The following is a 13,907-nucleotide window of genomic DNA, read 5'->3' as shown; positions in this document are numbered from 1 at the left end:
AACTGCTGCAAACCTACATCCTTCTAAATCTGCTTACTGTATTCCTCTCTTGATCTTCTCCTACAATTTTCAACCCCCCCCCTCTCCCCACCCACTTTCCTTCAATACTAAACTGGTGATCCCTTGTTGTCTTATAATGTGTCCTATCAAGCAATCGCTTTGAATGATATGCCTGACTTCAGCGACTACAATTTCTTAAAACTTCCCCCTTTCTTGGTGTCTCAAATGTGATGTGCATACCCAAGGCACCTAGAAGGGCATTAATATGATACGACTGTCAGGAAGCTGATCTGAGGATGCGGACTCAAATGAGCACACACATTTCTACTTTAAATACTTTGAACTACAAATATTGCAACACAAAATGTAAAAGCTTGGGAGTGTTAAGATAAAATATGCAAAGCTACTGCACTCCACACACGAGCCAACCTCGCTTGCCGAACGGGGACCCCCGAGGGGGGACGGGGGGTGGCACCCGGGCTCCTGCCACACCGCTACCGCTGCCACTGCCACTAGTGCTAGATGTGACGGTGCTAATGGCTACAGCAGGGGGCTGGCCGCTCTTCCCGAAGCTCGGTGGCCGATCCTTCAGCACTGCGGGATATGAGGGCGGAGTGGATGAGGGAGGGGAGCTTACGGCTACAGCGCTTGTGGATGTAGGAGCGACTGTTCCAGGTGGGCTTCCTGTGGTTCCGGCACAATCAGAAGAGAAAGCAAGAGATGAAGAAAGAGTGTCAACATGCTGTACATATACACAATGCTGCACATAAAAAAGTTGCTGAAACTATTAAACAACTAAAGATTGACATATACAGGAATGGTGTACCACTTGAAAACAGTCCATTCTCAAACAAGTTTCTTGTAACTAAAACTTACAGAGGTACAAGCAACAACAGGAAGAAAAGAAAGCACATATACGACTAACTTAAAACAGACATCCATCAAAATACACATAAACACCAGAGCAACTTACAATTACACAAGTCAAAACAACTTTCACTTATTTTCAAGTCTGCAAATAAATAATTTGTAGATAGAAGATAAAAGGAATTTACAAGAAGAGAAATTAGTGTAAGCAGTACAGAGAAAGCACATGACAGTCATTACTGAAGTAACAGTACATTGAGTGGTTAGCAGATATGATGCTGTGTAAGTTACTGTGAACCACATAATTTCATATTTTTGAAATTAACCTACTTCCTTATTAAACACTGGATATTAAATAGCCCACGAAGTACTCTTAGTAAAGCAGGAGCATTGAACACTGTGCACAAAATTGCTGCTATTCCCTTCACAGATGAAAATACGCTTCGGTGGAGAAATATAAATAGTAAAAAGAAGGAAGGTTTTGTGCGAGACAGAGAAAGAGAAAGAGAGAGAGAGAGAGAGAGAAAGAGAGAGAGAGAGAGAGAGAGAGAGAGAGAGCGAGAGAGAGAGAGAAGAGAGAGGGGCGGGGGTGGAGGGGGAACGGTGGCAGGGGGGTTAGGTAGGGGGTATGGAGGGGGAACAGTGGCAGAGGGGAGGGGGAGGGACAAGCAGGAAGAGAGGAAATGAAGAGAGGGAGAAAAGGAGGGGAGTGCGGAGAAGAGGGAGGAGAGACGAGAGAGAGGTGGAGGGGAAGGAGGAGAGGAGAGACGAGAGGGAGGTGGAGAGGGAACAGGAGAGGAGAGACGAGAGGGAGGTGGAGAGGGAACAGGAGAGGAGAGACGAGAGGGAGGTGGAGGTGGATGGGGAAGAGGAGAGGAGAGACAAGAGGGAGGTGGAGGTGGATGGGGAAGAGGAGAGGAGAGACAAGAGGGAGGTGGAGGTGGATGGGGAAGAGGAGAGGAGAGACAAGAGGGAGGTGGAGGTGGAGGGGGAAGAGGAGAGGAGAGACAAGAGGGAGGTGGAGGTGGAGGGGGAAGAGAAGGGTGACAGGAGTGGGGTGGGGCGAGGGTGACAGGAGGGGTTGAGGCGAGGGTGACAGGAGGGGTTGAGGCGAGGGTGACAGGAGGGGGTGAGGCGAGGGTGACAGGAGGGGTTGAGGCGAGGGTGACAGGAGGGGTTGAGGCGAGGGTGACAGGAGGGGTTGAGGCGAGGGTGACAGGAGGGGGTGAGGCGAGGGTGACAGGAGGGCTTGAGGCGAGGATGACAGGAGGGGGTGAGGCGAGGATGACAGGAGGGGAGGTGGAAGGGGAAGAGGAGAGGAGAGACAAGGTGGAGGTGGAGGGGGAAGAGGAGGGTGACAGGAGGGGACAAGGTGAGGGTGAGGCGAGGAATACAGGATTGGGCGAGGTGAGGTGGAGGGGTACAGGAAGGGAGGGAGAACGGGAGGGAGAGGGTAGACGAAGGAGGGGGTAGACGAAGGAGGGGGTAGACGAAGGAGGGGGTAGACGAAGGAGGGGGTAGACGAAGGAGGGGGTAGACGAAGGAGGGGGTAGACGAAGGAGGGGAAATTAGTACAAATTAAATGAGGAAGATGCTAGATGTTAGGCTTGAGGTTCTTAGTAATGAACAAAATGTAAAATATGCAAAACATATATATCAACTGTCTAGATAGTAGTCAGCATGCAATAATGATAACAGCTGTCAAGACAGTTTCCCAGTGAATTATTAACCAGCAAAGTGAAAGGAAGACCCAGCCAGGGTGGCAGCACCACCATGTCGCAGCCGGGAAACAGACGCTGGGAGGAAGTAATAGCATACACTCCAGTCTTCTCACAGGTGGAACTGTACCACGCCAATCATCTATATGCCTATGCTCTGAATTCTTTCTTGGACACTGTCACTGCGATAGCATTTATTTATAGTTTAATAAGTATGGATCCACGGTTCATCTCAATAAAGCATTGGGCACTTTAATTCTGATCCTTATTGTGAAAAAACTAATGCATATTTTTTGAAAACATCTGACTTCATTCACTCCTGCTGACATGTTTATTCGGCATCATATTAAATGAAATACTATAGCCTGAACAATATTCTTTGCTAGCCTTGTTCTGTAAGATCAAAGCTGTGAAGTTTTCTCAAAGATAGTATTACGTTGTATTTTTCAATATATTGCAGAAATTGGTACCTAACAACACATTTATCCATACTGTCAATCACATATTTACTGTGTGCACTTTGTTCTTCCTTTCGGGCATATACTCGAATCCCACTTCACTCAGCCTTATGTCTCCTCTGTCATAATTTGCTCATCCTCAACTTCATTTTTTTCATGTTCCACCACCTTTTCTGTCAACACTGTCATCGATTTCTCCTCATCATCAATAAATTTAAGGAGTTCAACTGCAAGCTGTCACAGTTGCTCACAAATATATTTTCAACAATCACTTTTTGTGATTGTACTGCCAGGTAACAACGAGCACCATTTTGACCTGGGACAGGGTGTACTACTCGTGACATATTAGTTCCTGCTATCATTGGGTCAGCAGTTCACTTTGCTGAATAATTTTAAGCTTTTATTAAGTGAAACATATACATAAGATGGATATATCAACAAAACATTTACTCTACATTGAAAAATCTTTTACTGTGCTGACAAAGAATATAATTAAAAAAACATAAAGCCTCATTTTATACACTCATCATCATGATGGTTGCAGCATTGTGGAACAACCTGAGGAATAGAGTGAAACTTAAGGAAAATGCAAAGCAGGGAATAACATGCAAGTGGTTAGTAATGCAGAACAAATACACATGCTGGAGGATTCACACCATCCTCTTAATGGTCAAATGAAGCATATAAATTGAGGAACATGGAGGGGTGAGACAAACAGTATATTACCATCTTAGAGTTGCCTAGCTTTTGACACAGAAGTCAAAATGCCTTTCCAATCTCTCTAAGTTTCACTCACATTCATTTAGACCTTTTCTAAGCACTTTTTATGTGCACAGTAGTTTAGAATTTACAAACATGATAGGTCAATATGACATGACCAAATTAACTTTCCTATCACAGAAATCGGCAGCAGAAGTCATTCCATGGATGGTTTATTAGAGAGGAGGCAGACCTTCCACAAAAGGTCCAAAACAAGTGAAAACATAAAAAATCTACAACAGAATTATGCCTTTTTTAGCATGATACTGAAAAACATTTAAGTATGGTAATATGGTACAATAATAGATATATTTCAGATTTTGCAAAGTGTGGCTGTACTAAGCAGCAGCTACAGTGTCATTAAAGTTTTGGGGATTAAATTTGCACCATACTTCAGCACATTCCAGGTACCGCTTGGAACGTGCAAGCCTTATATGGACCACATACTACTATTTCTCTGGCCCAATCATGTGTTATGCATGAAGCTGACTGTATATACTACGTGAGTCAGGACCCGTGCTTCAGAAGCCCTGTCTTGGACATATCATGAATAGAAAGATACATTACGCTTGTTTAGACTGAACTTATAACTGGGAGGGGGGGTTAAAGCAGGTGTCCACCAATAAACTTTCAGAGAAGTAGTCCAGTAAACATGGTCTTTTAAAAGTGCATACCTTACAAGATATGAGCATTTGTTCATCTTAGCTACTGTAAAATGCATCTCTTCTACTGAAGAACTGCCCGTAGCTTTTCAGGTACAAAGTTTAGAGCCCATGTTTAACGGACTCTTTTTTTCAGAAAATATGGAAAGCAAATAGAATTCAGTAGCAAAGATGAACAAGTGCTCACAGCTCTTAAGGGGTGCATTTCAGAGACTATATTTACCAGATTTGTTTCCTTGTTTTAGTCCTTACCATCACATCTGAAAGTTTTTTGGTGGCATTCTGGTTCACCCTGTATATATAGTTAGCGTTCCCTTTTGTCAGGCAACACATGTTCACTGTAATGTCATTTAATGTGTCATGCCACAAGAAAGATAATACAAGTCTTAGGAAAGACAATGATATATAAAATAATTATGTAATCATTCTTTGCCTATCCTCGTTTACAACTGACAGAGGATGTTTGAAGTGTTTACACGGAACCTGAATAGTTTCATTCTACTGGTTTAATTGTAATTCCCTTTTAAAAAAATTACATTTGTGCTGACTTTGCTCAAAGAAAGCAAATATGCACACAGTTAGTTCCCTTTTAGTGTTAACTGGGGTACATCAGGACCCTTCACATGCCCTCTTATATTACTATTCTCCATGGACAGTTCAAACCAACAGAATCTAGTGATGGTCCCATGATGTTAACAACACATGTATGTTCAAAGTGCAAGGACTATTTTTTGTTAACAGCTGAAGCAAGAAGTTCACAAGCAATCCTCATTAAGCTGCTTTTAAATATGGTGGCATCGTGAATTAATAGGTGTGGCGTGGCGTGAGAGAGAGAGAGAGAGAGAGAGAGAGAGAGAGAGAGAGAGAGAGAGAGAGAGGGAGTCTGTGTGACAAAGAGAGTAGTATTTTCTGTGAAACACTACCAAAACGGTGAGTAGGCTATGACTGAATTACTCTGGTTTCTTGATTGTTGTTGCCTTTTGTCACATATTTACATTAACTTAAGATGTTTAATTTGAAATATGTCGACATGACTTCCAAATACAAAACCCTTACTTAACTGCTGAATTTCAGGGTCAGTCAAGATTTCAATTTTGGATCCATCTCTTTGAACTCCCCAGAAATTTCCTTCACAAACCAAAACTAATCTCTGTTATGGGGGACAAAGAGCTAAAAGTACACAAATGGTTTTCATCGGAGATCAAAATCGTTTTGCCACACAATAAACTACCAAATTTAGACCCTCTCCATCTTTTTCACTAGCTTTTCTAATTCCTCATGAGAAACAGGACAGGATACCTAGATGGCTGCAACTCCATCCATCAGATACAGTTCTCAAGCATTACATAGGTCCACTGGTCATCCACTTTCCAGGAGAATTGGTAATTATCTGGCACAAAGTAGTGAAAGACATGAACACGGTGGGGAGTGGGGGGGGGGGGGGGGGGGAGATAATGAAACTGTCACGTTTAATTGCTTCTGCAAAACATTTGTGAGAGTGACAGCATATGCCACCAAGTTGTTAGGTGGGTGAGTGATGTCCTTGGTGAACATTACTTGCATTTTTTAAATTGATTTTTGAAATGTTTCTTAGTATTTGTACCACAAATCTCTGATGCCATTGTTAGGGTCTGTTGCATGATTTCTTTCAACAAAATTCCTTTCTGGTTTTACAATACCACAGAAATCATTGTTTGATTTTTCTGGTCTTCTTGTAAGAATGAGTGCATGTCCACTCCTTTCCCAGTTTATTTTGCAGTGATAAACTGAACAAATTATCTATCTGAAGTCACAATTACACTGAATATTTTTATCACCACTTCCCCACAAAAGGAATAAAGTGACTCTGAAGGTAAGTACACTCTTTGAGTTCTCTGGATTTTGGGCATTTGCTTTGGAATACATTATACATTGAACAGGGAAACCATGCTCTTGAACCCATAGGGAGGTGAGCAACATACAATCTCTAACCCAGAATAATCAATGGAATAAAAACTGACAAATGAAATTCAATAGGGAGTCTCAAAAGCCACAGTCATAGAGGGTAAGTAAAATGTGATGTCGTTAAGCAACGCTGTATGCCTTATGGAGATAAAAAAAGACTGCAATGTGATGATGGTGTTTAGAAAAAACCTGTCATATTGCTGCTTCCATCCTAACCACATGGTCAGATGTAGATCATCCATCTCAAAAACCACACTGATCAGGAGACAAAATTCCCCGATTTGACAACCCAGCACAATCATCATACTACCATCCTTCCAAACTGTTTACTGACCACAAGGCTAATCGGCCTGTATCTGTCAACAGACATTGGGTTTTACCTTAGTTTAAGGACTGGGGTGGTGACACATTCTCTTCATTGTAGATGAAAACATCTTCTGGTCAAATACAGTTGGAATGCTGAGTAGATGGAGCCTGTGAGTCGCACTCATATGACGATCATTTGATTATGAATCTAATCAGGGCCTGGGGCCTTATCATGAGGCAAGTCAAGAGCCTGAAGCAGTTCCCTGTGAATGACAGGTTTATTATAGTTCAGGGTTACTGGGGGGGGGGGTTTAAAGATAGGCATTATTTTGGGAAAATTCATTGCAAATCAGCTAGTGGTTGGTAATGTTTTACCATACTACAGAAATCTAACTGCTGATAACAAAATTCAGCTGCCATCTGTTAAAAGTGTAGCCACCACAATGATAAATTTAAGGACAAAACAGTAAAAATGAAGAATAAGAAAGAGTGGTTATCTTATAAATGATTCAAAGACAGAATATCTCTACATTTGGATGAACCAAGCCAATCAGACAGGCCCTATATAAAGAAATATAGCTGGAAGCATATTCCCTGAAGGGATCAAACACTGTACAGACCAGCAGCAGGACCCCCCACCTTGTCACATGAAAGTCAATGAAAGTATCCAAGACGCAAATAAGTTTTACTAGAGAGTGCTCAAGTGAAATAGTCATTACATAAAGTTCAAATTCCAGATGTAGATTTATGAGAAGCAAATATCTCGTGAAGCTTGGTCATATCATTCAAAACAATGCTCAATGATGGTATGTAAAACTGATTGATTTTGTTCCTAGTGAAAGGAGGCCACTGAGCAAGACAGGAAAAAGATAGAGGCTGTAGCTTCACAAGGATCTGTTCCAGATGGGCACACAGAAAAATATGATGCAGAAAATAGGGATAAAAAACAATGGAGGCAGAACCTTGTATTTCCACTCAGTCTCCTGTATTTGATCACAAAACAATAACAACAGAACAGGTGTGTGTGTGTGTGTGTGTGTGTGTGTGAGAGAGAGAGAGAGAGAGAGAGAGAGAGAGAGAGAGAGAGAGATGACCTTTACAAACTGAAAATCTATATATGCACCAGTCCTGGTTGCTGCCAGAATTATGATCCCAATCCACTTTGTTCCTCGGCTCAATGTATTTAGACATACTGTTAATGGGACATGTCAAATGAGCATGCAAAATCCATCACAGGATGATTTAAAATAGCTTTGGTTGATAATTTGGTTCCTTTTGCTATTCATGTGAGTGTGGTTGCAACTGAGTAGTATTCTACTACCCATTGCAATAGTCCGTGAGCAACAAGTAATGATCCTCTCTGGTTGTAGTTGCTTGTTTTCAACACTGCCCGTATCATCTAGAAATACTCCCTTTAGTTTGAAAGTTAAGATCACAATTATGCACTGCATTTCATGAACTCCAATGTCACTTTCCACCTCATGATGCGACTGATCATGTTCTAAAAACTAATGACTCACCACACAGCATATTCTGTTAAGTCATGAAGTTGGGGAACTTCACCACTCTATTCAAACTTAAGTGAACACTTTCATCAACCACTAACAACTCTGGTCTACAAATACTTGAAATATATCTCACTTATAAGTAATGTTTATAACTGACAAGTCTAAGTAAGAAGATAACTATTACGTGAAAAGGTTCGATTTTTGCACACCTTACAGTCCGATATCTTTACTGAATAAAGGATCAAATTTCTTTTCATTATTTGCCCTAGTTACTCTGCTGGATCAAATTAAGCAAAATATCCATGAAATTTTGAAGAGTTCACAGAGGCAAAAACACACTGCGTAGCCTTTGTTTACAGTTGATTTTAGCTTGTACATTGCTGTATATGAAATGTAGATAAGATATCAAAATTTTATTTAAAACTGAGAGCACAATATCTCATTTCATTCTCAAGATACTAGTTTTTATATCTGGCAGACACCTGCGCATGGTGTGCCCAATTCCACTCTTGCACATAGGGAATCATGTCATCATAAAAATCAACATATTTCATAAACTGTTCAAAGTAGCAAAATGAGGTTTTCTGCACATGATGACACACAATGAGGCATGTATGTTGTATGATAAATATTCAAAACTGATTGCCCAAGATAGGCAAGTAACTTGTTTGCAGTACTGAGAGGGTCAGCAGAATGGGATGCATACACACATCGATAGCACTTAAGGAAAACCCAGAGGCCACATTTGAACATGCCCTCTACACCTGGGGAGTGGCATAACACGATGAGTTAAACTGTCCACAGCAAAGGGTTAATATAACAATATACGCAAGTTACCAAACTCATTGGTTAAATTTGCAAGTACAGCGAAAATACGCCGCATAACCAATCCTGCAATAGATAATTAGCAAATGTTTTGTGAGAGTACTGAAACAGAACTGCATATTACAACCTAATGCTTTTAAAAATTACAGTGTTAATATAATCAAGTTCAATGTTATCCTCCGGCTTTCACAGATGCTGGGCTAACAAGTGTTCCATTGTATACAGAGCATTCAACAGAAGTATGACAGTGTATCAGAAATCATATTCACAATCCTAATGATCATCATCAGTGTGGACATTTTTGTGCCCTACTTAGCACGTCACTCTTGTAAAGAATTCAAACACCTACTAAAAGAATCAACTTTGCATTTCAGTTTTTATTTAAGAAAATTGTACGGAAATTGTAGCAAACTATAATCATACTATGCAATCAAGAAGCTGATGCATGTTTTTAATTATCTAAATACTGAATCTCAAATGACTTAGACAATCTAAAATTTGTTCAAAATGTTCCTTTCGAAACTGTTCACATGTCATTAATGCCTAGAATAGGCTGTTCCATCTCGAATGCTCACGTGCGCGCAGCCAGGCATTCGCAGGTTGCAGTGGACAGTGCGAACAGTCAGCAGCCGAGCTGTAATGTGCGCTCTGTACAGCCCCGGCCTTGTCGACAGTGATATCCATGTGGTTCGCATATGTGCAGAACTTGCAATAGAGAGCTATCTGCAGGTAGCCTATACTAGTTGCACCTGCAGGTGAGTGGGCTGATGGGTGCCCCCATGTGCCTAGGCCGCATGGGGCAGTATTGGAACAGCCTAATCTAGAACAACTTATAAAACTGTTTCACAATTCTTGCAAATATTTTTATAAAATCTCTCATTTTTAGAAGTTTTTAATTACATGAGAAGTATTTAAGGGAAGTTAGGAATCAAAAATGAAGCTCACATAAAAATGTTCATAAATTTAAAAAATCTCTTTCTGGCAATTGATGTAGAAGAAATAAAATATCCTGTGATTCTAATAAACCAAATGCAGTGAGCTCCTGTCTGAAATACATCACAGTACAAGCAAATCACTGAAACAAAATAGTTTCATTCATTTAATGAAGAGTTGCACATTTCCATTTATATTTATTACCCTATTTCTTACAACATATGCAACAGAAACAAGTATGATGTTTCTTCGTATATGAATAAAGATAACTCGCTTCAGGTTAATGTACACAATCATCACCTGATATTTTTTATTTTTATTTCTATGTCAGAATTTCTTCAATCAATGAGAAATAGGACAAGTGCTTGCCACTCAAATATGAGAAAAAGGAGACAGGTACCTGTCAAAAAAAACTTGCAAAGCTGGAAAATTTAAGATTTTGTAAACATACACTGCAAAAACACATGGAAGAAAAAAAAAAAAAAAAAAAAAAAAAAAAAAAAAAAAAAAAAAAAAAAAAGGAAGAAGCAAACTTTCAAAATTTAGTTACAGAAATATTTATAAACAGGGAACCCACATCATGAACTCTTAAAAAATCTCCCAGGTATAGCTACCTCATAATTCCTTTTATCTGACTTTTTAATTAAAGAATGAAATTAAAAAGATAAATTTGACAATATTCAGACTTAGGATGATATGTTTTAATATTTTAGCAAAATGCGTTGCGTCAGACATTCAGTTACTTATTGCCAGAAAACAATATACTTACCACTGGATTCTCCGTGTTCATCCTGAGAACGTAATGGTCGAGAGATACTCTTGCGTTTAGAAGGAGAATGTTTCAGTGCTGAAAGAGTATAAGACATGCATAAATACATAACATTTTTGCCAAAACTCTTGATATCTGGTGGTGCGACAAAAATTTAATTTAAGATGCAGTGCTGTAAATACTTCATAGTACTTTGGAAAGAACAATTTATGTCCCACACAGTTTTTAAAGAGGGTGCACACATAAGAATGAAATATTTGCTATATATACTTTCTGATTTGTGCCACAATGTATATTAAGACTACCTATTCTTTTGGGAACTGATTTAAAAGCAAATGAAATTAGACTTCTAAATCCCTTGATGTTCCACCCTATGTGAATGTTCACACACAAAGAAAATAAAACCCCATTTAATGAAGATAAACCAAATTTGTACCTATTAGATGGCAAAAAGATTTATACTTTTCTCAATTTTCACATGAAGGATGTAGACTAATACATGAGAAAATCTGGGCTATTTAACCCCTAAGATTATAATCCTGAGGTGCAATGAAGAAATACCATGACATTTGAGTGACTAACAGTGACAGACACATGGCAGCAATTTGTTATAATTTCACATTGTCCAATACTTTTGTGTTTGACTCTACACTCAATTAGTGGACAACAGGTCCACAAGTATTACATTTACTATTAATGTATTTTGGGCCTCGAGAGAGCAAGGAATGTGGTATCTACAATATTCCTTGATTTTCTTGAAAAGGCATTTGACTTCACCGAAAGTTTCTTCCCAGGCATCTGAAGCAAAGTCATATGTTTCACAGCATGTGGTCACGTCAGTTCTCTCACACCATCTAATTACGTATTTTCCTCATGTTCAGATAAAGAAGGAATATAAGAACATTTGACAAATGCAATGATTTTCTATTCTGTGAACACCCCCCCCCCCCCCCCCCCCACACACACACACACTTTTTTTAACTTGCCTCCTGCAGGAAAAGCCCGATATAATTAAGATGCATGGTACACACATTTCAACCTCAGCATCTGTACACATAGTCCCCTTTCACCAAAAGGGAAATGCACAAAACATTTTGTTCACAAACAGACTTCATCTTCAGCTCTACAGTACAATATGGTAAGCTAACCCTGCGGTTGAACTATGAAAGACAACAGGTATTACAATTCTAGGATTTGCAGTTTGAGGCTCAGGTATTACTTTTTTCTGTTTTTATAAAACAGTTATTTTCATTCTATTGTGAAGATATTGTTCCCCAGTTTTATATAAATATAACTGTATCCGAGATTGCAATCAAATCCGTACAGTTATTGGTAATGCACAATCATTTTAATGATAACTGCTTCTTGTAGACTTTTTCTGTATCTGTTGTTATTATCAACAGTACAAAAATTAAAAAGAAGAATATCAAAGTCATCAATCTTCATCGCTCAATGTCATTACCAATACATAACATTTCTGCTGACAATGACAAGTATTTGCACCATGATACAGGAAGTACTGTGTTTCCCTACTAAGCAATTTACTATGAAATTATAGTTCCATACAGCTCATCAACAACAAACTTGAGGGATAGTGAATTTCTTTTGTGATTTTCTAATAGCACAGCTACTGCACACTTTCCTAGCAGCAACTGCAATGTAAAAAAGGTATATTAGAGACGAAAACAAAGAGAATGAGGATACACAGTATTCCAAGCTATTGGAAAATGGTGAAAGTTATTTCCAATTTCAAGAAGGTCATCAGAGAGATGTGCAGAACTACAGGCTATATATTTTTGACAACCTGGTTTAGAATTATGTAATACATTTTATGCTTATGTATTATGATCTTTGTGGAGACTGAAAATCTCCTTTGTAGAGACCAATAAGACTTCTATGAACAGTGGGCCTGTGAAATTGAAGTCACATCATGCAAGAGATCCAGGTAGCAGAAAATGACAATAGCCATGGTGAGGTTTTCAACATCTGGAAGGTGTCTGATCTGTTCCATTCTATAGTTTACTGAAGAAAATCTACAGCTAAAGAAAACTTCACCAGTTTTGTGACTGATTTGAGAACATCCTCACAGATAGAAATCAGATTATCATTTTTAATGCAGAGAATTCATCAAATACGTAAGTAATTTTGGGCGTACCCAAAGGCAGTTTTACAGCATCATTACACCAGAATCTTCACTAGGCTGAATGCACAAGATAAGGCTTTGTACAGGGAAGCTGCAATGACAGAATATTTCAGTGTAATACAGGAGATTCTGTACCAATGAACCTTTGGTACAAGGAGTGGTAGTTGACTCAGAACATAGATGAATGTAGCATATTGCACACAGATGTTAGAAAGACCCGTCAATGTTCCATTACACAATTAGGGGATCAATCAGACATTGTGCAGGACTGGTTTGTGATTCTACTAAACTGTGACTCGTATGGCAGTGATCTTATGTAGCACAGTGCTCGTTGATGGCCTTACTAAAAATTCACCACCATCAAGGAATATTTAGCAACTTTTAAAATATTTCAAACAGTCATAAGTCTATGTCTGGCCAAAATTATTATTCATAAGCTTGCTTAACACTGTTTCTGTGGCAATAATCCAAGTTTGAAATGCATACACCATGGTCTGCCCCACTAATTTTTACATACCAACAATCTTAAAAACACTTAACAATATGAAGTATTTAGATCACACTAACTACATCACTTGGCATCAAGCCAGCAAGCTGTTTCGTGAACAGCGATAGGATTCACAGGGAGACAAGCAAGAACATTCTAAAGACAGCAAATTTAATTCAAAAAGGTCAATCCTGCAAATCGTTCCCATTATATTCAACTGCATTACTCTATCAAATTCCTCCAGCAATGACATTATGATTAGACAAGCATAGTACCGCTCCAAAGATGGAGTAAAAAAACTAGCATACCACCCTTCTGACCCAGCACATCTATAATGTAATATCATGATTAAAACTAATCTACATTTAAAAATAAAGGAACAATGACCTTCTCAGCTCCTCAACTACACATAAGGAAATAAATAATTTCCACACAACAATCGTCATCTTTGACACAGTAGTGTGATTAATAGTATTAAAGCTATTGATCTCAATACCAATCCTGGAGTAAGCAGAGATCCCTCTCTTG

The 13,907-nt window shown here is 39.2% G+C and overlaps 1 protein-coding gene across 8 annotated transcripts in view; it reads right to left on the bottom strand.

Annotated features, from left to right (window-relative positions):
• The window catches only part of LOC126248507 (phosphatidylinositol 4-phosphate 5-kinase type-1 alpha-like), a 300,192-nt gene that overhangs the window by 185,897 nt on the left and 100,388 nt on the right, over positions 1–13,907 (bottom strand). For 6 of the 8 annotated variants that reach the window (XR_007545495.1, XM_049949546.1, XM_049949548.1 and 3 more), the window contains 2 exons: positions 10,750–10,827; positions 430–684 (listed from right to left, as the gene is read on the bottom strand). Coding sequence is in view for 7 of the 8 variants with exons in the window: in XM_049949546.1 (XP_049805503.1) it covers positions 430–684; positions 10,750–10,827 (333 nt within the window). In the remaining variant the exon portion in view is untranslated. The remainder of the gene's footprint in view (positions 1–429; positions 685–10,749; positions 10,828–13,907) is intronic. The other 2 variants (XM_049949550.1, XM_049949551.1) reach the window with 1 other exon arrangement.

Source organism: Schistocerca nitens, chromosome 3 (assembly GCF_023898315.1).
Source record: "Schistocerca nitens isolate TAMUIC-IGC-003100 chromosome 3, iqSchNite1.1, whole genome shotgun sequence".
NCBI classification, from domain to species: domain Eukaryota; kingdom Metazoa; phylum Arthropoda; class Insecta; order Orthoptera; family Acrididae; genus Schistocerca; species Schistocerca nitens.
Note: the sequence above shows the minus strand (reverse complement) of the source record. Positions and strands in the feature narration are given on the sequence as shown.